General features: G+C 40.1%; 2 protein-coding genes across 11 annotated transcripts in view; one reads left to right on the plus strand and one right to left on the minus strand.

Moving 5' to 3' along the window:
* LOC103985262 (monodehydroascorbate reductase 5, chlorplastic) overlaps positions 1-6,472 on the plus strand; it is a 30,623-nt gene extending 24,151 nt beyond the window's left edge. For all 3 annotated transcript variants that reach the window (XM_009402911.3, XM_065152719.1, XM_065152720.1), the window contains one exon: positions 5,989-6,472. In XM_009402911.3, coding sequence (XP_009401186.2) covers positions 5,989-6,102 — 114 coding nt within the window. In that variant the 3' untranslated portion in view covers positions 6,103-6,472. The remainder of the gene's footprint in view (positions 1-5,988) is intronic.
* A 1,608-nt stretch (positions 6,473-8,080) lies between these two features.
* Positions 8,081-22,092, minus strand: LOC103985263 (pentatricopeptide repeat-containing protein At4g20740). 8 transcript variants are annotated; one of them, XR_001978126.2, is made up of 3 exons: positions 19,824-22,092; positions 11,466-11,757; positions 8,081-8,589 (listed from the first exon to the last, which is right to left on the minus strand). XR_001978126.2 is itself a non-coding variant. In XM_018826460.2 (2 exons), the coding sequence occupies exon 1, from the start codon at positions 22,043-22,045 to the stop codon at positions 19,853-19,855; it is 2,193 nt and encodes a 730-aa protein (XP_018682005.2). In that variant the 5' UTR covers positions 22,046-22,092; the 3' UTR covers positions 8,081-8,679; positions 19,824-19,852. The 8 variants fall into 8 exon arrangements, 4 of the variants coding, with proteins under 4 accessions (XP_018682005.2, XP_009401187.2, XP_018682004.2 ...); XR_671707.3 differs by having other exon boundaries at positions 8,081-8,601; XR_001978125.2 differs by having other exon boundaries at positions 8,081-8,679.
* Between the last annotated feature and the right edge of the window lie 896 nt (positions 22,093-22,988).

Below are 22,988 nucleotides of genomic sequence, written 5' to 3' on the forward strand. Positions count from 1 at the left end.
ATTGTGATGTCCTTGGATCTGTATAATGAGAATCGGATCGTGATGAGATCACGATAATGGGACCGATTCACCTTTAAACACATATCCTAAATAATCCCAGTCATAGGTTACTCGAGATAATCGGACAGACTGGTGTGCAGTATACCCGTCTATATGATGGATGCAGTTGGTCTCATAGCTGCTCGTGTGGGGACACTAGGGATACAGTACAAGTGCTCATTGGAGAATGAGTTCACTGATTGATCCGCTTACGGAATGCTGGATGGTTGATGATGCCTTATTGTCAGATAGTGATTTTGTAGTTCCAATGGTGTATTTGGTTCTTAGACTTGAGACACCAAGGATGTCCTGTATGAGTGCTCCATTCTTTGATACCAGACTTATATGTTTGGATGTCTCAGATCTAGTACAGTCGGTCATTGGGAGTGATAGTCGACCTTACGAGGGCTATTGAGTGTCGATAGAGGACCATCCACTCTTGGCGTTATGAGAGGAATATTCCATGAGTCTGACAGCACCGTATGAGTCTGACAGCACCATACCCGGTATACGGTCTCTGGGATATTAGATGGATGAGAGACTATAGATACACAGTAACTGAGGATAGACAAGTCCAAATTGGATTCCCTTGTATCGTCTAGGGATTGCGGCGTAGTGGCCTAGTACATCCGTAGTCGATGAGTCGAGTGAATTATTATGGAAATAATAATTCACTGAGCCAGAAGGAGTACTGATAGGTATGACTTACGATCGGTTCGATATTGGGCCTAGAGGGTCACACACATATGGTAGGCATTGCGATGAGTAGAGGTTCAGATATGAGATATCCGTCGGAGCCCCTATCTTATTGGATATCCAATAAGCTTTTGAATTATTAGATCCCATGGACGAGATCCAATAAAAGCCCATGAGAGATTATTTGATAGAGATCCATTAATCTAAGAGGCTTAGGTAATTGGATACAGATCTAATACCCAATAAGGGAGGATTCATTAGGGTTTGATAGTGGACCTCTATAAATAGGAGGGATTCAGTGGTTCATAGACTAGAGCCTTTGCTTGTCTCTTCTATTCTCCTCCCCCTCTTCACCTCGGAGCAGGCCTGGAGTTTTGAGGAGCGTCGTCGCAGTCCTGCTGTGTGGATCACCGCTAGAGAGGACGCTTGACCTCCTTCACCCTCTCCTAGAGATCTGCAAGGATTCAGGGATGTATGATCTCTCTAGGTAACACAATCTACTCTATACGCAGTTTTAAGTTTCGCGGATTTTTGCGCACCAATCTTCGCACGACGACGAATATCTCTTTGGGAATATGGGATTTTGTTTTTTGTTCTTCCGCTGTGCATGTGATGTCACCCCCAAGATTTCCCAACACCAGCGACTCCTCGTCGTCGCTGCTAGATTTTGAACTACTTGAACTAAGGGCGATGGCTTTGTCCTTGTTTAATTTGGGGGGATGGATGGAAGCTGTTAAAGCGTTGAGTGCCTGTTTTTGTGGGCACTCCCTCACCATGTGCGGCCCTCCGCACAAGAAGCATCCGCCAGGTTTCGGGGCCTTGCCTTTTGAGCTTGGCCCTTTGTGGGAACTCTTCTTCCTTTGTTCACCTCCGGGCTCCTTCCGTCGGGAATATTTTGGAGGGCGATTTCCTGAAGATAGTTTTCTTTTTCTTGGGTCCTTAGAGGAAACAAAGTCGGTGAGCCTTTTTGCGATAGTAATTGCCTCGATCACATCGGTGACATTCCTTCAATGTAGTTCTTGTTGAGCCCATGACTTCAAACCATCGAGAAAGTTGAATAGCTTATCTTTCTCGGACATGTCCTGTATGTCCAGCATTAGCACAGAAAATTGCTTCACGTAGTCTCGGATGTAAGTACTTTGGCGGAGTTGTCTCAACTTCCTCCTTGCAATGAACTCTGTGTTCTCGGGTCGAAATTGAGTTTTCAACTCTCGCTTTAAGTCCTCCCATGTGTCCACCCGACACCGACCTTGTTGGATCTCCTCCCAATGGGTTCGCCACCAAAGTTTTGCATCCCTATTCAAATACATTGTTGCTATGGAAACTTTGGTTTCTTCAGAATCAGGCTTCGTAGCTCGAAAGTATTGTTCCATGTCGAACAGGAAATTCTCGAGCTCTTTAGCATCTCTGGCACCTCCATAACAATGCGGCTCGGGTGCCCTCAAGTTTTGTGACGGCGCAACGCGGGTGTTGCTTCCTCCCGCATTCAGTGCCCTTGTGAGCATGGTCACCCTGGAAGTGAGTTCTGCCACTTCCTGCAGATGTTGCACGGAGTCTTTGGTGTCGTCCGACAATCGATCGACTAGGGCCTCGACCTTGTCGATTCGGGATTCAGCTTCTTCTTGCGAGCTCTCTACCCCAAGAAGCCTTCGTTGGCCTTGGTAGAGTTCCTCCAAGCTCGCTTCAAGGATATCCAAGTGGGTTTCCGCCGCTTTGAGTCTCTCATGGCTCTTCTTCTCGGTTGGCGCTCTAGATTGCACCTCCTCCGCTCGCGGAGAGTAGCCAATTTCTCGCTCATCATGTTCGTGCCACGATCCTCCAAAGTGGCTCCAACGACATGAGAGCGAGTTTACAATTGCAGCCCACCTGCGGCTGCTTAGGGCAAAGGTCCGGCTTGCCCCGCCTTGCTTGATTCTCCATGATGCTTTGCCATGGCGAAATTGCGAAGTTCCTTTGCTGCTTGCTTGAATTGCTTGCCCGCTCTGATACCACAATGGCACGACCTTAGCTAGAATTGCCTAGGGCATGAGGCACCCTTGTGGCAAAGACGCGAACTTAGCTTGAGTTGCTTAAGTCCCGACGCACCCTTACGCTAACTTCTCGGACTTAGTTGGGATTGCCTAAGTCTTGAGGCGCTCTTGCGACATATACGTCCGCAAAGGTTCAGCCTAGTTGCAACCTCGTACAGGTCCCAAAGGACTTGTTAAATAGAAAGTTGATTAGATTGAAAATGAGCGACAGACAAGTCCCGACGTCTTGCAAAGAGGGAAGCTTTATAAGCAATTCAGCAAGCACCTTGTATGCATAGTAGAAAAGAGAGAAAGGAGGAAAACAAGGACTTTAGAAGGTAGAACGAATAGTTGCAAGTCCATAAACAACTACTCACCGGGTGCCGGGCGCGAAGGCAAGTTTCCTTCAAGTCAACATGTGAACTTGTGAAGATTTTTCAACCCCCGACTATATACCGAAGCCCCATCCAGCCTTGTGCCACCTGGGGGGTTCCAAGGTGCTGAGATGGCTGACATTTCGCGCGCTGCAGCGGGCTGTAGAAAACAGCTTGCGGCACATGAAAACGGAGCCATTTTGGGGCTTTTTGGCTCGGCGCAGTGAGCGGTCACACTGTGCGTTGCAACCTATTCGAATATATATTTTTACAAGCAAAAACACACAAAACCAAGGCAAAACAAGCTATCATGTCTTTGTTCAAGCATGCAAAAGCGACGAACAGTTCGTTGAACGAAGTTGCGAGTGCGCGACGATCGATCGTGACAGCTCGCCGCTGCCGCTGCTTGTTGCTACTGCTACTGCTGCAGTTGCTCGCTGCTACCGTTGCCACTATCGTCGCTCGCCGCTCCCACTCTTGTTGTCGTTGTCGCTGCTCGCCGCTATCGCTGCCATTGCCACTATCACCGCTCGTTGCTCCCGCTCCCGCTGCTCGCTGCTACCGCTGCCGCTGCCGCTGTCGTTGCTCGCTGCTCCCGACCTCGCTGCCGCTTCTCGTTGCTACCGCTGTCGCTTCTCGTTGCTACCGCTCTCGCTGCCACTATCGTCGCTCGCCTCTCCCACTCCCACTGCTCGTTACTACCTCTTCTCACATCGACTCAATAGTATACTGTTAACAGTATATTAACTGTATACTAGTAACAATACTTTTTTATTTATTAGATTATTAATATATTATTTTAATTTTAATACTGCTAATTTTTATTTATTTAAAATTATTGTTATTGTTTTGAAATTTGAGATTTTTTTGTTAATGTGATATTGTGATTTTGTAAGATTTTTTTAAATTTAATATCATATTTTTATTTAAAAAATTATATGTATTAATTATATTATATATTTTTATATTTTAGTGCCTTGTTTCGCTCAGGTGAGCGCCTCGGGCGTTTTTGGACCTTGGCGTCTAGCGCTTTTTAAATCACTGCTACTCATTATTCCATAGTCACTTCTTTGTGTTTGTATATCGGATATGCAAGTCCTTTTGGCTTGAGCCACCATTATCAGTAAATGCTCTATTATCGACCTCACTGTTGTCGTTGTGGATCTTGTGAATCAAAATTAGATGGAGAAAAAGTCTCATCCTATTGAATTTTTTCTCTCTGATGATTTTCATCGAGTAAGTTGAGTGCCCTGAGTTATTACGATTCCTATCCAGTTTATCAGGAATTGAATCATCTTGAGAAGCATCAATGTCAAATGGATCTGATAAAGTCTCCTCCCTTTCTCGATCCAACAACCTAGGGAGGGCAGCTTTTTTGTGTCTCAAGAACATAAATAACTTATGCTAACAACTATTGGATGATGTAGCTTGTAATAATAAAACTCGCATTGGAATTTTCCTCAAGTAAGGTGTTAATTCTCCAAGTTGACGCCACATTTAGTTATAAAGCTATTTTAATCAGACAACCATGGATGGTATAAATTTGACTGATTGTTACCTGCAAAAAAATTATTAAAATCATGTGACTGTGCAATCTTATGTACTTGATAGCACTTTGTTTCGAGCACCTTGAGATAAAAAGTTATTTTTCGAACATGGTATTTGAATGAGCAAATTGAAGAAAAATGATTGAGCTAGACCCGAGCAAGTTAGGATATCCAAGTGAGCCAGATGGGCTATTGCGACTCAAAACTAGGTTTGACCAAACGAAGATGAGTCACATTACAATGAAAGATATGGGATATGGATGACTGAACCGACTCAATGAAGATGATCATACCATACAAGGTAGACACGAATGAGTGACCTATCTCAGTATCTGTATATGGGAATGAATTTGAGCCCTCAAAAGTAAGGGTCACGAGAAGGGAAGATGTGAAAAAATATTCATGTACAAGAGATGAAAATAGAGGTGAGTTAAAGAGTGGATTCACATTACTAAAAGTTGAAAGTCGTGTGATATGTGTTGATTTTGGTCAACACCTTAACGATCATAAGTTTTTAAATTGTATTGGTTTCAATCCCATTTATGGTAGCCCTGACCTAATTCCACTAGGACTTCAATTCGATTATGACTCTTAAACTAGCTCATTCAGTTATGACTCTTCAAGTTAACTTCTCATCTTAAACTAAAGTTTAATATGATACGCTTACATCCTCTCCTAAATCAATGTTTACTTCTAATTGATGATTAACCCTCGAAGCAATAACTGATAACAACAGCTGATTTCTTTCAGATGGAGTCTATCACAGGGTTGCTCATGTGACTCCAAATTGTTTAGTAGCTTACTGATAAATGTCTTACCAAAACCTAATAGAGATGCTTTTCGCTTGAAGCAGAATTTTCTCCTAAGAATAATCAGTATGCTATCTTAGGCCACAAGCCGAAGAGAGGAGCGCATGGAAACAACTTCTGAAGCCTGTTTTTGAATTAATCGTGGCTGTGATAGATGCTTTACTTTTTTTAGCCATCGAAACCAGCTGCATGAAGAGCAATTTATTTTAATGTGAAGAGGAATATATAAAATATTTGGTAGAAATATGTGAAAAAAAATATGATCTTAACATTATTCCTGTTCTTTTACCAAATGTGATTCCCTTCAGATCTCTCATCAACAACAAAATGTTCTCTCTCCAGCATAGAAATTATCGGTAGTCACTGTGTTTCTGTTTGGGTTTCTAACTTTTCAGAAAATTGTCTGAATGTACTTTATGGCTGCGGCAGCAAACGCTTTTAATAATCGAGAAGCATAGGTTGCATCGTTAGCGTGTGCCCAAGTTGTTAAGATACAATATCTCATCCTTTTCAGGAGTTTTTGTTGCTTCCTAAGCTTGCAAAATCCCAGCCGGTTGTTGATAGAGCTAAACTTCAAAGTGCATCATCAGTGGAGGAAGCTTTGGAAATTGCAAGTAGTTCTCTATGAACTGGTGCTGCAATCTAGCTTGGATGGCTCTTATCATTTTCGCTTCAATAATTCATGCTTCAATAGCAGTGGATTATGAGTAATATAATATTCTATTCTTTGTTGATCCTTTTAATGCTATTGCCACTTAGACTAGTACCGGTTTTCTGGTCAACAATCCAATTCAGGATCTGAGATGGATGGGTTTTATCCCACTATTTCGAGTTTGTAGAGTAAATTTGTAGAATAAAATTTTCAGAAACACATTCCTGTTGTTATGGAACAGGAGATGAAGGATAAGATTATCCTAACTGATGCATCTTCTCATGGTAGACATTGTTGGCTGCCAGCAACGATCAAAGAAAGGAAAAGATGAATGTTTTGTATTTTATCTTGATGATGATTATTATTATGTGAATGAATTGCAGAGACCATGTGAAAGCCCCGGTAAACCCAAATTTTTTGTAGATATGTTAAATCTGGTTGCAAATTTTTACTTCATTTTTGTTGGCAAATTCAAAGCCAAGTTTTTAGAAATGAACGGACTGGCAACAGTTGCCGAATTTTAACATTATGGCAGTTACATGGAAGGAACCGTCGATATGCGTGCTTGTGCTTATGTATTAGAGAGCCGATCCAAACCTTCATAACACAATCTTTGTATGGTCAGATAGAAGTTTGTTTGGAGCTTGCTTAACTGGGATATATGATATATTTTGGAACTAAAATCAGATGCAGTCGGTTCATTTGGAGGTTGATTGCCTGTATAAATCTCATGGTGAACAGAGACTTCAATTCTTCTGACGTTTATATGGTTGAAAAATCAAGAAGATTTTGAATATATGAATTTTAAAGAAAATAGTTTGTGTGTGTGTGTTGGTGTTTTTAATTTATTGAAGTATAATCTTGCCTCCAAAACTTGTTAAGGGCAAACGAAGTAACTTCAAATCATACTCTTTTGGAATGGTGTCACGTTGATTTTAGATACAGTGTGATACTTACTATTCGAAAATAAAATAAATGCTGCAAATGTGTCCCCTTTCCGATAAGCACTAAAAAATTGCATACGAAACTGACATGTAACTTCCTTCGTATTGAGGTTTTTTTGAATAATCTTAGTTTTTATTAATATTTTAAGCCATTATGTTATGTTTTTAGCAAAGTATGCTAACTCTAACTCTAAACGTGGTTTTATGTTTCAGCTGGAATCTAACTCTAAACGTTGTCCGTGTAATAATAATATTAGACGACTATGCTTCTAGTTTTGTTGGGGTTCGTGTTGATTGCTCTGCAATTTTTCTTTTCCTGGTGGGCACACCCGAACCACTCACTCTTGGTGGCTTCGGTGATCCTCCAAGGAGGTTTTCCTGGTGGGCACCTTCTCTTACCGATGCTACCGTGGAGGTTTCATAAGCTGAGGGTATTCGGTGTCAGACTCGGGATAAGAGGACGAATGGTATCTCACTGGTTATACTCGAATAGTATCATCGTAATATATTATATTTAGTTTTTCTTGGAAAAAGAAAAAGATTTCTTGGCTTGTGGCTAGCAAAATATTTTGGGCCTTGTAACTTGAGATTTTGCTTCTCTTGATGAATCAGTCGCAAAACTGTGGGTAGCCTTCTTCAGAACTGTGACTAATTGTGCACTAAAACAATGATGCAAACAAAATGCATGTGTCAGTTGAAGTTTCAAGTTGCTTCCTTCAGATGAAAAGTCTATAAAGAGATTTCACCTACTACACAACATGATCACCAAACAATTGTGTCCTAATCATGGTATCCTTTTGGTAGTTCCAGCTAACTAACTATACACCAGTCATGGAATCAATCACAAACAGAGTTCAACCTGCAGCAAATTGTAATATCCCAACTATTTGGGTTGGCATCAACACATAGAACTAAATTTCCGCAATACAGAGACAAAGAACACTGTTCATGTTAGAGGAAAGAAAATAAAAAACAAACTTCGCATTCACTTGCACAGGAATCATCGGTCATTAAATAATTGTACCTTCTTTTATTTTTCTGAAGCACATAAAAAAATAGACTTCTATGATAAGCCATGACATGAGGGAGCAGTTACTTGACATATCCACCACATTTGAACTCAGAAAGATGACTACGGTCTACAAGTCAGGTATTCGGCAAAATAATAATGGACACAAGGATTTGCAATTTGAAACCAGAAACGGGGCATCAACAGACTCACATCTGCAGTTGGACAAAAAAAAAAAAAGAAATCAACAATCGCAGCAGTTTTCTTGTTTCATTTTCTTAAGATTTTTCCATGAAATCCTGTCCTGCTTAACAGCACAAGACGACTTCAAACTGTGTTCGCTCGGTCACAATTGCTGGAGCCACAATTTCAATCAACGATAACAGTGAGCGCACAAGCTTGCTGTCTTTTTTCAGCAACCATTTATTGCTTTAGGACTCCCACACTGGAACATATGTTCTTATGGTCAGGGCATCAAACTTCTCAGCAGCTTATGCTTCATCAGTCCCTCTAGGTGGCAAGCTTAATTAGACCATCAAAGATCCAATTCAATCAAATGAATTCTTGAATAGTAGAGCAGGGCATTTGTGACTTCGTGTGCTGCATTTCCACTAAAACATGATTTTGTTTCATCCTGGAATGATGTGAAATTACTTCTTCCCTTTCTCCCGCTCATATTCAAATTATTGGAAAAATGCCACACAGTTTTCATATATTGCCAAAATTAGAGTGCAACTTTACACTAAAAGATTTTTCTAGCTAGCCAATACACAAGCATGAGAAAGAAATTGATATGCTTCTTTATCACGCTAAACAGAGATGTCCCTCTAAATCTAGTGTGACAAATATTTAAAGATTTTCGATAGATGCCAATCTTTTAATTTCCTTAATGTTGTTATCATGCATATTCAAAGATAGTTCGGCCAGATGGGCTAAGAACCCAGAAATGAAGAAAGACTTTTTACTCCCTATCCTTAGAATAACAACATTATACCTCTAGTTTTGGTCATTAAAGCAAGCACCAAAATGAGAAAAATCAAGCTTTATGCCAGTATGATACCACTGCTAATTACTTCATACCAAATGCTAAGAATCCATCTTGATGTTATGTGAGCTACAATCATTATTGCTTTTACAAAAAACTTATTAAAATAACAAAATAAAATGAAAAACAGTATGTCTTCCAAGTCAATAATAAAATTGTCAAATTAATACATCTAAAATTTCAGCATCAAACCATATCCAAGATAATAAATAATATTGTTCGACGAAGATGATATGAGAAGTGACAAAGTAGATCAAATATAGAATAATACTGCCAATGTCATTCCCAAGTCTGGATGAAACAAATGGAACGTGATGTTAGGCTATTTAAGCATAACGTTGAGTCACAATTCATGAGCCAACTATTTTTGTTATTAGACTAAATCGTTGCCTAGAAGTGGCATGAAGCATCTTCACCATGCAGTTGCCTCAAATTGTGAAAGGTGTCCTAGGAGGCTTGGAACAGTTTAGGAGATCAATATGAACTTTGGTTGACTTGTTTAAAAATCATAGAGTTGCTTATAAAATTAAAGAAACTGTGATAGAAGAAGTTTTAAAAAGTATGAATAAAGGTAAAAGTGTTGGATTTGATGGTATTTTTACTGAGGCTTGGAACAGTTGAGGTTATCAATAAGACGTTTGGCTTGCTAGTTTGTCTAACAAAATTTGAAAATTAAAAGGATACTTATGAATAAGGAGCTTCTTGATACCAATTTATAAAAATAAGAGAGACATCCAAAGCCGCCTAGTTATAAGTGAATTAAAATAATGATAGGGAAAGCATAAAAAAGGGCTAACCCAGTTCATGAGGCTCCCGCCAATACGGGGTATGGGGAGGGCCAATATACGAAGCCTTCTCTTTAATTAAATATTTAAAGAAACTATTTACGTAACTCAAATCCTGATCTTTTAGGTCGCAAAAGAACAACCTTACCATTGTACCAACCTTCCCTCAATAATAGGGAAAGCATACAATTAATATTTATTTTGGTAGATTTTAGAAAAGAAATGTGATCTACTAATTAATTGCTTTATAAAAGATATGTATCATGATATAATTACTAGTGTTAAAATTGTAAAGAGTGCATAACTATAAATTTACATTAAAGGTCAATTTTGAGTTTTCTATTCTTTCACAATGATAACAGATGAACTTATTAATCATATTTAAGTCAAACCGTACGATGGATGTTATTTGTTGATGCTATTGTTATGATTTACGATAGTTAAATTAAATTATGGAGGTAATCCTTAAGAACTAAAAGTTTTACATTAAGTATGATTACAACTGGGTATACGATGAGATAGAGTTTTAATCTTATTAATAAGAGGATGTAGTGGATGAATAAACAATAAGATCCTTTAAGTAAAAGTTTCTATGTATGTTGATATGCTAATCAAAGAAAAATTCGAAAAATTAGTCATATACTAAAAGTTAAGTTTTTTAAGTGAAAATAGGTGTCAAAAATTTATATGATCATATGATGCTCTATGTATTAACTAGAAAATGAATTATTTTCATTCACAAACAATTAGGTATGACCCTAATAGATGATCTAAAAGAAAGAATCCTTTAAGATGATATGGAGATGTTCAAAAGAAATCCACAGATGTCGTGGTTATACAAGATAAGTCTATCTGCACTAACGATGTTGAGGTGGATCAGTAGAATTACTAGAAAGGATAGAAAATCAATTAGTATTAGTGGAGGAAGAAGAGATATAGCAAGATCGGAAAAAAAAAAAACTTTAAAAGGAATAGTAAAAGTGATATAGCAAGATCCAAGAAAAATCATCTAACCTATAGATGTTATATTTAGAGGAAGAAAATCAATTAGTATTAGTGGTGGAAAAAGAGATATAGCAAGATCGGAAAAAAAAAAACCTTTAAAAGGAATAGTAAAAGTGATTCAAATGCTCTTGATTTAATTAGAGATATTGTCTTGTATATAGTTCCATGGCATAAAAAGATCCAATATAAACAAACCCAAATAGTCAGGATATCATATACTCACATCTTACAGACATAAAAATATCTTTTCTAACATCAACATAGCAATAAATCCAAATTTCATACAACTAGAAAACAAGACTAGATTTGAAGTTACAGCAAAAATGACCATAAGTTAAATGTGATAAGCAAGGACAAAAACCAAATTTAAATCCTAAATAACATGTCCAGAAATTTGCTTTTCAGCAGGAGGAGATCAAGGATATCAGTACAGCAGCAATTATATGTGGTGGTGGTGTGTGCTCTGCCCTTGCCACTAGACATGCTAAGACAAAATTGGACAAAAGAAATTGAAACTCAATCTGAATGGCAGGATTAAAGGAAGAGTGTACCAATGAGCTATCAGAAACCCTTCCTGTGACTTCAAATCTGATCGCAAGTGTGCATAATCTTGCTTTGGGCCATTCTACTGTCACCATTCCGCTTCCAACCAGCAACCCTATTCTAATATAACGAAGTGGGCTGGCAGACCATTTTGAAGAAGAAAAACTGGTTTTGGCCTTAAAATAGAAGCAAATAACCAGGAAAGCTCAGTTCAGTTGAACTCGATGTTAGCAATTCATTTCATTGTTAGAACAGGAAGTTTTGGCTGAAACATAAATGCTTGGAAGAAATGTCTTAAACCTGGTGATGCACAGATAAAAGAAAAAAAAAAGGTTCAGTTATGAGTTATGCTAGAGTGCAGTTTGAAAATCAATATAGGTAATATTTAGCACAAAGCAGCAGGTGGAAAACCAAAAGTACTACATGGCTAATCAAGACAGTCATGGTGACTAGTGAAAGACCCTCATACCACCAAAAATTTATCAATGTCCTTGCTTACGAAGATCAAGCTGTACTTTTGTTTTTTAATTTTGAGAAATATTTCTTAGTCAAAAGACTGATGACTGTATTTGCTGTGCCATGACAACCTGGAACTTTGATCTGTAAGACTTCTATGATAAGACTATCTGGCCTTCAAGATGCTGTGCTAGAGAAATATAACGTGGGCCATATATATTCAAACTATGTTAGAGTGCAAAGATATGGCATAATTTGGAAGTTGAAAAGGGTATTCCAAGTCAGGATTTGGAGTTCTAACCATAAAGTTTACCGAGAGAACTATTCTTGTTAAAGTCATGGTCCAAACAACTTGAACAAGATTCTAAAAATAAACCAACATTAAGAAGCATACGTCAATGTTGGCAGCTGTCACATAACCTTGAGTAGGATTAGACATATTGACATAGTTTGCAAGAATGGTTTTTCTATTGGCATCAACTTGGGATAAGCAATTGGGATGGATAGGGTTGGTTAGATTGGATGCTAGTGAATGAGATCAACTTTAAAGAAAATAAAAATAAAAAGATAAAAACGAGTATTATACGAGAAAAATAATTGAACACTTCAAAGAAATATACTAAAAGATCTTTGATCTCCGCATTCCATAGAATATATAAGTTTATTAGTAAGATTTGCATTTGAAAGGTAAAACATAGAAACAATATAAGAGATAGGATTATTACTTGACAACGCCTCTAGGTTTGGTCTTTTACCATTCAGCATCCCTTTTTACGATTTTCACCTCAAAGCGCTCATCTTTTCCCAATTGCCCAAATAACCCTCAAAAGTGATTCCCACTTTTTTCCTTTTTTTTCCTGTTTGCCTCTTAGACTGGTGGATATTAGACCAGTTCATTTTTTTTCTTTTGTTTCTTGGAGCAGTTGTTCTTGAAAGTTCAAAAAAAAAAAATATAACAAAAAATTTATAGTAATTACTGCCATTAAAAATAAAACTAAACTTATAAAGCTAAAAGATAATTATGAGAACATGATGTAAAAATTATAAATAAAAAATAAACATATATTTTCTATATCTAAAGTAATAAATGAGAACATACCAACAAAAATAATTAAAAACCTATTTACAATTTAAAATTTATTAATAATAAATTTAAAATAGAAAAAAATGTTTTTTAAAAAGTGATGAAATAATAATGAAAGCTTTTTGGATAAAAATAACCATATTTATCAAACAATTAAATATTTTGATTCTCATTTAGCATATATTATTAAAAATAAAAGCCAAAAAGTTAGTAAAATAGTTTCTTAAACTTATTGAACAAATTAATCATGTCTTGGTATGAGTTGTATAATATTGCTTATATAAGCATTTAGTGCTCACTATAAAAGGAGACACAATAATTACATTAATCTTAACAGTGTTAAATCAAATGTAACACTGTTGCAGAAACTGTAACTAGTTTGTCTTCTTCACTAATTTACATCAAATGCTTATTTTGTCAACACATAATTTTCAAAAAATTTTAAAATTATACACACATTTAAAATTTTAATACAAATTTTAATTGTGATATATCTAAAAAAGAGTTAAATTTTATAAAATTATTTTGTTCTTATTTGTCTATCAAAATTTCATATACAATGTATTTGTAAACAATTTAGGAAAATGAATTATGATAATTAACTCACTTTTATAGCGATTACATTATTATATAATGTTAACCTTTGCTACTAATTTATACTAAATACTTGCTTTTTCACAACATAAATAACTTATATGAAGTTCTACAAATAATTTTAAAAAAAATTCAGACTATAAGCACATTTTTATTTTTTATCACATGTTTTCATTATAAAATATGCTAGTAGAGAGTTGAACCCTTCAAAAATAATCTTTTAACTCTTAATTATTACTTGTTACAATATTGTTTATCTCAATGTTTAATGTATCGCCTGAAATCATATGAAACAGGTGGTACATACCAGTCCGGTCCACCAACTGATCAGCACTCGATCTAGCTTATTTTGGGCAGTACATAGGAAAAGGGCTAGGTATTGGCTGATACAGTCGAAACTCATATGGTATGGGTTGCTACCGGTTGGTTCCGATCGGAATTTTACCAATACCGACCCAAATTGAGGAAAGTTTGACCCAATAGTCAAATTAACCATCGGAGCCTCTTTTGGTCGTTTAAACCTCCTCTTTCACTCATTCATTCACTTTCTCATTCTCACACTCACTTGTGATTAAAGTTCCTTATGGACGATTAGGGGTAATTAAGCTATTGATTTGTTTAAAAGAGATTAAAACTCAGGATCTAATGAAATTGCTCTCCAATTTGAAGGTATTTAGTTTCTTTCCGTGTTATTTATCATTTCATATAATTAGAGGCGTATAATGCATATTTACAAAGATTAAACATGATTAAGGTTGTTCTCTTACATTAGCCTTATATTTAGGTCCAAATTGGGGGATTTAAGGTTAATCACAATCTTATGCATTTATTTATACCTCATATACACTTCATTCTTAATTAAATGCAATAACAAGTATATAATAAAATTGAGAGGAAAAACTTTAAAAAATCTGTTTATGAATTTTCGATCATTTTTAAGTCTTTTATCCAAAACCAATATGTATGGACGTACTGACATACAATATACTGGTACGACTTGTCACGAATAAAATTCTAAACAGGATGTTTGATGTAATACTTATGTATGTCCGTGTCTTTCTGTTTGTTCATGTTTTGCACAGCATGTAGAGGAACGATCAAAGACTTAATAGCCCCATTTTAGTTGGGTTTGGTGGCCTTCTTAGGCTTGTAAATAAAGGTCGTGTCATGTAGACACTTGTGAGAGATATTCGATCTGTAGTGGACCATTTTGACCCTTTGTTGTGCAACTGTTCAGAGCTTGTAAAGTCTGTTTGTAATTTGCATTGTCTATGAAGTGTTTCCTGAAATGTTTGCTTGTGGATCCCGAGTGAGACGTTTTTTCTAACTTGTTTTCTCTTTTGTAGGTGCTAAGGGACCATGGGAGGTTTTGGGGAGGCTGACCTTTGCAGACGGGCATGCAAAAGTGCCGTACGACTTAGGCAAAACTAGCTAAGTCCGTGATAGATGGTATCAGAGTGGGACAAGCACTCGTATAAACACTTGGCATACAAATGTAGAGGACCTAGCGGGGCTGCGTTGAGGGCGGTCAGCACACGCGCGACTGTTTTGGGGAAAACGGGCATGGAGATGCAGGGAAAAGGAGTGGCTCGGAGAAGCGAGCATATGAGATTGGCATTCAGAGGAATGACCAACCCTTCACGCAAGAGGCACCACGAGAACAAACAAGTTTGGAAGAATGCGGAGCGCACAAAGGTTAGGATAGTTGAGTTCGAGCTACGGCTCGACGTTGACAACTATACTTGATGGTGCTCAACGCAAGCGAGGCGTTGGGTAAAGGATGAGACCATGCAAGGTGGAATGAGTTGATCAGCGACCGAAAGAGTTGTGCAAACCTCACAGAGGTGAGGGCAATTGCTAACTCGAAAAATTCGGTACTCATGCATGGGCTTGTATGCGGACGATGGAATGTTCGCGGCCATCCCAAGGCGACAGAATCTCGATGCCATGGAGCATTGAAACTTTCTCTTCGGTATGTGAAGGATACGTCTGTAGGAGGCTGAAGTGTGCAACGAGTTCAGCATGTTGCTAGGCCTTGAGTGGTGCAGCAGGGGCTATATTGACGTGGAGTCGTAATCTAGCAAAGTGCATTTGCAGGAGGCAGAACAATGCACAGTTTGTTCAGCAAATCGGAGTAATCCGGAGGGGATGGTGGTCTCCGAAACTTTCAGAGAGAAAGAAGCGAAGAGAGATGTTGCTCCAACGGGATAGTTATCCAGGAGAGATAGATCCCGGTTTCTCCAGAGGGAGAATCATGTGCAATAAACCGCATATGTTGAGGAGGAGTACCTCAACAAACAACAACTCCATGAAGCTCAATGGACCGAGCAAGCGACGAGGAGTCGTCGCATGATCTCGCTCGAGAGAATGTATTGGTAAATGCATTGCGAGATCAAGTGGGGGAGCGACCCAAAGCAACACAAATGAAGGTACACTTGGAGTCGATATGGAAATCAGACTCAAGGGAGGGCCGACCCGTGGAATGAGGCGCGAGGGCCACCATCAACTCAATGCAAAAACGAGAAGTTGAGCAACTTGGGTGTAACTTGACGAAGTACCCAAGCCGCATGAAGGGAGCCAGCATAGAAGATGAAACATGGAGTGGAGGCACATTGCTTTCCTTGGACAAAGGTCAATGACATGAACTCTTGCAGAGGCAAGAGCAGGATCATGTTGTTCCATGGGTCCTTCATTCTGACGGAGCGAACTCATCTTGCATGGTGCCAAAGACAACTCAACTTATCTCGGAGCTTATGGGCACATGCACCTTATCTCGGAGAAGCATTTGATGGAGGAACTAAGGCGACTCAACTTGCGGAGGCGAAGTTGGATTCAGAAGGCATTGGCACGGGACAAGAGGACGCGGAGGCGGGTACTCTTAAAGAATATGCCATAGTGTTGCCATTCAAGTTGCCATGAAGGAAGTGGTGCGCAGCGGAGATTGTGCTGGTAGGGGCAGAGGCCCAGGATCCAGACAATGGTGCACTAATTGTAGCGAAGTCGATGGACTTCGGGAGCTACTAGGTGACGGACTATCCTAGAGTGATGATTCATCTAAGTGTGACCCAAGAGTAGGTGGATGAAGGTCGATTGCCAAAAGAGCGAACAAAATCGAAGGTGGAAGAGACCCTGCGATGTATTGGCAAAGGCCATACATAGAGGGATCACAATTCGAGTTCATCCCACAAGGATCAGAATGCAATAGAGATGTCACCAGGAGGCGATATGGGGCAGCGGATCGTAGTGGAACAGTTCGTGGCAATGCGATACATACGACATCGTTCCGTGAGGGACTATATCATACGAAGGTATGATCAGGAGCTACTGGAAGCTCCACTTCGGTGAGCAACACGACGACAAGAAGGGCTATGGATTCAAGGAGTGAAGACCATGGCATCGCAGAGGAGGGTCTTCCGTGCATACATCGAATCTTGCATTAGATGAAAACCTTGGTTATCAACATATGGAGGCTGTGTTCCACCGAGGGAAAAGTTCGAATGCAAGTACCAGTGAGTCCCATGGGTGGGACTTGATCATGTAGAGGTCTGATCGAAACAGCTGGAGAGTTGGACTACTCCAGAGCCCAAATTCGCTTAAGGGAGCCCGACAAGTCAGAGGACAAGGTCGAGTTAGTGAACGTTGCTACCAAGGAAGCTAAAGAGAACAGAATCGGCGCAAACCCTACAACGTGATGGCAGAGGCCATGCATGGGAGTTGCAATCTGTCTTTCCATCGACCAAAGGGAGCTACTTGGAGAACACAGAAGTGTTGAAGTAGGGGGTCGAAAGGGGCGAGGAAGCGACGACAAGTCCAAAGGGATTTAGCTACCCAAAATCAAGCATCAGTTAGAATGGAGGTGGACTCGGAGGAGTGCCACAGAGACATATCTACTGATCATGAAGAAAAGGGTAACAGATGTGAGGCAACGGATAGTAGGACCATGGGCATGACAGCGCCATGGTACCGCAAAGGCGGGACTTCCATGAAAGTCATTGATCCCTTGCTCTGATGGAGGGAGAGCGCTTGGTCGTGAAATGGGCCGAGGAGGTGGAGCATGCAGAGGCAAACTTAAAGTACCGAGACAAAGCTAAAGGGTAGAGGCCAAGGAACTTCGTAAGACCGGTGTCAACGAGCTTCTCATCAAGATAGCCAAAAGTGAAGGACTTCGGGTCATGCAAGAGTGCACGACCAAGGAACGAAGCAGGCAGTACGCAGTGCTGTACCTTTGCTACTCAGTGGATTAGGCGACAGGGTTGATGGAGAAGACGGTACAATCCCAGAGACGACCAAATCTATTAGAGAATTACTCCCAAGTTGGGGTGAAAACTTCCGGCATTCCAGAAGTTCGATGGCATTGAGAAGGTGAATCACAATAGCTAACTCAATGCAAGGAGTGCAAACACTTCGAGTGCTTCAGCAGTGTGAGTAAAGAGCAGGCGAAGGTCAGTAACCAGCTCGATGCATGGAGTACAACCCTTGAGGAGGCGAGCGAAGTTAAGTAACCATTGTCTTCTCAACCCTTAAGAGAATGGGCGAAACCGAGTACCCCAATTCTCTTATCTATCCAGTAGAGGAGCTCTGCACAGGTTTAAAGACCCTTCGAAGATATTAGAAGACAATAGTTGTCAAATCGTCACTAATGGTGATCAGTGCTATTGAGAGTAGATTATTCGCTTCATTTCCCAACAAAATGACAATCGAAAGCGGAAGTGATGCGAATTTACTTGGAAGTGATAACTAAGTGAAAGAAGAGTCGATGGGTAAATTTTGTGAAGGAAGGACCCAAAACTTCAGAAGTTTGCGAGGCGATGCTCGTTAAAGCTCCAATAAGCATCCATCCAGTTCAAGCAGCATAAGGCATTTGAGAGACTGGCGCATAGTACGAATGGTCATTTCCTTCATCTAGAGGATCCGCAGGAACCAATAGGGATCAACAAAACTCAACCAACCCCACACTAGATTCAGAGTCATTGGCGAGTTGAAGCAGCATGGCGGATCAAAGGTTCGACTACTCAAAAATAGTAGTGGAGAGCAGTTGGGAGCCAAGAGGCGCATTGCAGTTGGAGCAGAAGATTGAAGACTCAGCAAAGGCGAAGAGTTGCAGTGTCGGCAAAGGCTTCGACAAGGACGTCGAAGGAATAAGTAGAGGAGAATGTCACAGACAAAATTCTAAACAGGATGTTTGATGTAATACTTATGTATATCCGTGTCTTTCTGTTTGTTCATGCTTTCCACAGCATGTAGAGGAACGGTCGAAGGCTTAACAACCCCATTTTAGTTGGGTTTGGTGGTCTTCTTAGGCTTATAAATAAAGGTCGTGTCATGTAGACACTTGTGAGAGATATTCAATCCGTAGTTGACCATTTTGACCCTTTTTTGTACAACTGTTCAGAGCTTGTAAAGTCTGTTTGTAATTTGCATTGTCTATAAAGTGTTTCTTGGAATGTTTGCTTGTGGATCCCAAGTGAGGCACTTTCTTTAACCCGTTTTCTCTTTTGTAGGTCCTAAGGGACCATGGGAAGTTTCGGGGAGGTTGACCTTTGCGGACGGACACGCAAGGGTTCCGCACGACTTATGCAAAACCAGCTAAGTCCGTGACAGACTGGTATATACCGGTCCACCCATGGATTGATACCACTAGTCAGCACGGTATGGTAATCCTTGGTTTATCTAATAAGAAATTTTCTCTTTTTAAATAAATGATATAAGCATCAAGTAGAGAATACAGTTTACACCACATATTAGAGAAAAAAAAATGATAGTAGATGCTGATGCAATTTATGCTGGTACTAGCCTTCAAAGATTGTAAATTTGAAAGCTACCACAAATTCAGCTACATTGCCTATTGGAGCTTTTAGAATAAGCATCACATTGTTATATTTCAATCCGATCATTTTACTTGAGAACACAACACAATTTTAAGATGAGATTTGAATTCATCCAACATAAAAGACAGCAACAAAAATTTCAGCCTAACTAAACTAAAATGAAAAAGAAAGCCTATATATCATGCAATTCTTATCCTAATATTATGCACAAGCATTGGTTTTACAAGATGCAAGCCTGAATAATTGAACCAAAATACATCTAAACACATCTCAAGAAACAGTATAAATCTAGTCACAGATACCCAGCACAAATTGTGTTTACACATTTAAGGCCATGTGGAAAACCAAATAGAGATACAAACAAATAAAACCAATAGTCTTCAAGATGAAAACATAGGACATACCTTGCATTTTCTTCAACTGATCGACATGGTCAATCCAAGTTGCTTGTCCATCTTAATTTAGACTCAAGACCAAAAAACTTCATACCAGATATAACCAAGCCTGCAGTTGTCTTCTTCAGATGCTCATTAAGTAATTCCTCATAAACTATAAAATTGGCCTCTGTAAGAAGATTGCGATCTTTCATAACTGCGAATACTTTTCTTGCTTCTCCTGAACTTGCATATTTACAGAAACCAAACATGATAGCACAATATATGATATCTTCCAGTGGATAACCTTCATCAATCATCTCATCCAAAACTTCTATTACCTTTTCTGGTTTCTTCAATCTGCAAGTGTTTAGAACAGTCAATGCATACTTGAACTCCATAGGCCCACTTGTTACATTTCCCAAACAATCCTTAACAAGTGTAATAGCTGCATTGATCTCCCCAATCTTACATAGCCCTTTCACAAGAGAGCAGTAAGCCTCAGTACTGGGTGTCCAAGAATTCTCCATCATCAAGTTGTAACAGGAGCATGCATATCTAATATCACCTTTTTCTACAAAACAAGGGATTATTAAACTATATGTAAAAGAATCTGGTTGAATATCTTTGGAGCATTTTATTTCCTCAAACAGGGCATGTGCATGCTTCCCATCCTCAATACTGTGAAGGCGTTCAATAAGAATATTGTAAATGCTAATGCTGAAATACCCTTTTGTTTTCAATGTTTCAAACACCTCCAATGCCTTTGATTCTCTACCTCCTTTAGCGATGAAGAATGTAAAGAAGTTGGATATATGATCCAAAACTGGCAATTCCAACTCCACTAATTGATTAACCAAGTAAAAAAACTTACTCATATCACTTGTATCAGCATAGGCAGACATTAACGGAGTTACAGTCTCAAAGCTTGGGATGAGTCCCTCCTGAATGACAATAAGAAAGAGCTTATGAGCCTTATCAACTCTACCGGCAGCACACAAGCCTCCTATCAAGGAATTGTAAATACCCAGATCGCCCCGGTATCCATCATCCACCATCTCCTCCAGCAGCCGGCAACCATCACCAACCCTCCCTTCAGCGACAAACCCCTCCACCAACGATCCGTATACTGCACGGTCGATCACAAGCCCCTTTCTTTTCATTTTGTGAAACAGTTGACAACCTTTCTCTACCCTCCCTGCCTTAGACAAGCATGAAACCATCGTCGAGTATGCCATAACGTCGGCTTCTACTCTATCTTTCGCCATCTCCTCCCACACTCTCAAGCACCCATCCACGTTCCCCTCCGAAGCCAGAACCTTTATGATCGCAGTGTACGCAAAAACATCTGGCCGGCACAATTCTTGCCGCATTCGTTCCAAAACTTGTAGGAGATCATCTGTCCTCCCTGCACGGCAGAGCCCCTTGGCAAGGATCGTGAAGGTGATGGCCTCCTCCTTGAGCCCGTCGGCCCTGAGGTCATCATACACGGAAAGGGCGAGATCGAGATGCCCAGTCCGAACCAAGGCATCCAATATTCGATTGTAAAGGAAAATGCGAGGCTTGACGCCAAATTTTCCCCGCATCTTCCGGTAGATGTGAAAGAGCCGGAGGCCGCGTCCGGCATCGGCGTGCATCCGGACGAGGATCTCGAGCTGCTTCTCGGAGGGGGGTTTCCCCTGGGCCAGCATGAGGTCCGGGAGCTGGTCAGCGGCGGCGGGGCGGGCAGCATCGTTAAGGGCGTAGGCAAAGGCGTTGTAGGAGGCGAAGGAGTGGCAGAAGCCCTTCTGCTTTCCGGCCCAGTGAAAGAAGCGGGTGGAGAGGGACGGGTCGAGGAGGGGGCGGGAACGGAGGACCTCAGCGACGAGGTCTGGGGGGACGCGGCGGAGCTTGCGGAGGTCGGAGAGGACGGCGGGGCACCAGCGGCGGTGGCGGCGGAGGGAGTCGAGGATGTAGCGGCCGAGCGGGGAGAGGCGGCGATCGGCAGCAGGAACTGAGGGCGGGAGCGGCGCGGGCTTGATATCGTGTTCGGGATCCCAGTCGCGGAAGTCCACGGCAGGGAGGACAGCGACGGCGGCGGAGGCAGCGGAGGAAGGGAGGGTTTTGCGGTTGGAGAAGAGGCCACCGCGGACGACCGGGCGGTTCTGAGAGGGTTTGCGGTGGCCGTAGAAGAAGTAAAACTTCCGGCTGCCGCGGCCGGCGGACGGTGGTGTGGACGTGGTGGCGGTATCGGGTTTTGCCACGGAGCCCATTCGTTTCGGCTCGAGAGGAATTATTTTTGGTGCGGGCAACGTGTTTGTGATTTTGCCATATTAATTAGTCCGCCATTTCTTTTGTTTTGGTAATTTACGAAAGGTGAAGTGAACACTGTAATAGAACAACCGGTTAATCTGTGTGATACATTGTAATTAATCGAGTTAAGGTTGTTTTGGACGCCTTGTAAACTTGGAAGGTCTTTCGACCCCAATGACGATGATTACATCGTCGTCGATCGCGTCGTCAGTGATAGCCACCATTGTATTATTATTTTTGGTATGACATAATTAATAGGACGATTAGCTTTTCGATAGGGTAAGAAAAAAAATTATCATATTATGAAATATAATAAAAATTATCATATTAAGTACATATATATATATGTATATATATATATGTATATATATATATATGTGTAGGTAACTTAAATGGAACTTATAGTTGCTATGAAAGAGCTGCCTCACGATTTCCAGTATTATCCTCAAGGGTGTTGATGTTAGCAGTAAGTATACATTGAACATCAACATGTGCCACTCTAAAGAGGAGGGTTGCTGATGAATCAAGTTGTAGGCTGATTTGAGCCTGAATTTTCTAGAGGTAGAGAGAGTCCACATTATGTGGTCATCTTGATAATTCGAGAGATACTCAATATTCTTTAAATCTTTTCGAACTAAATGCACTATGGGGGAATGAGAATTGGGTGAAAGATATACTAAGGGCCATCATATATGGTATCAAAAACATAAGCCAAATAATTTGATCGTTACTCGTAAGAAATACTATCACCAAGCACATGATGTGGTACTCCTCTTGGATTCCAAGGGTCTAACCATAAAAAGGTTTAAGATCCATCACCAATAATAAGATATAGATTAAAAGAATTAGCAAGCTCTCTTGTACGGACGATACTAATATTATATTTTAATGATAAAATTAATT

The sequence above is a fragment of the Musa acuminata genome, chromosome BXJ3-5 (genome assembly GCF_036884655.1).
Source record: "Musa acuminata AAA Group cultivar baxijiao chromosome BXJ3-5, Cavendish_Baxijiao_AAA, whole genome shotgun sequence".
NCBI lineage: Eukaryota > Viridiplantae > Streptophyta > Magnoliopsida > Zingiberales > Musaceae > Musa > Musa acuminata.

Bases quoted from the DNA above. Each gene is read 5' to 3' on its own strand.
- LOC103985263 (XM_018826460.2), bottom strand. From the start codon at position 22,045: ATGGGCTCCGTGGCAAAACCCGATACCGCCACCACGTCCACACCACCG.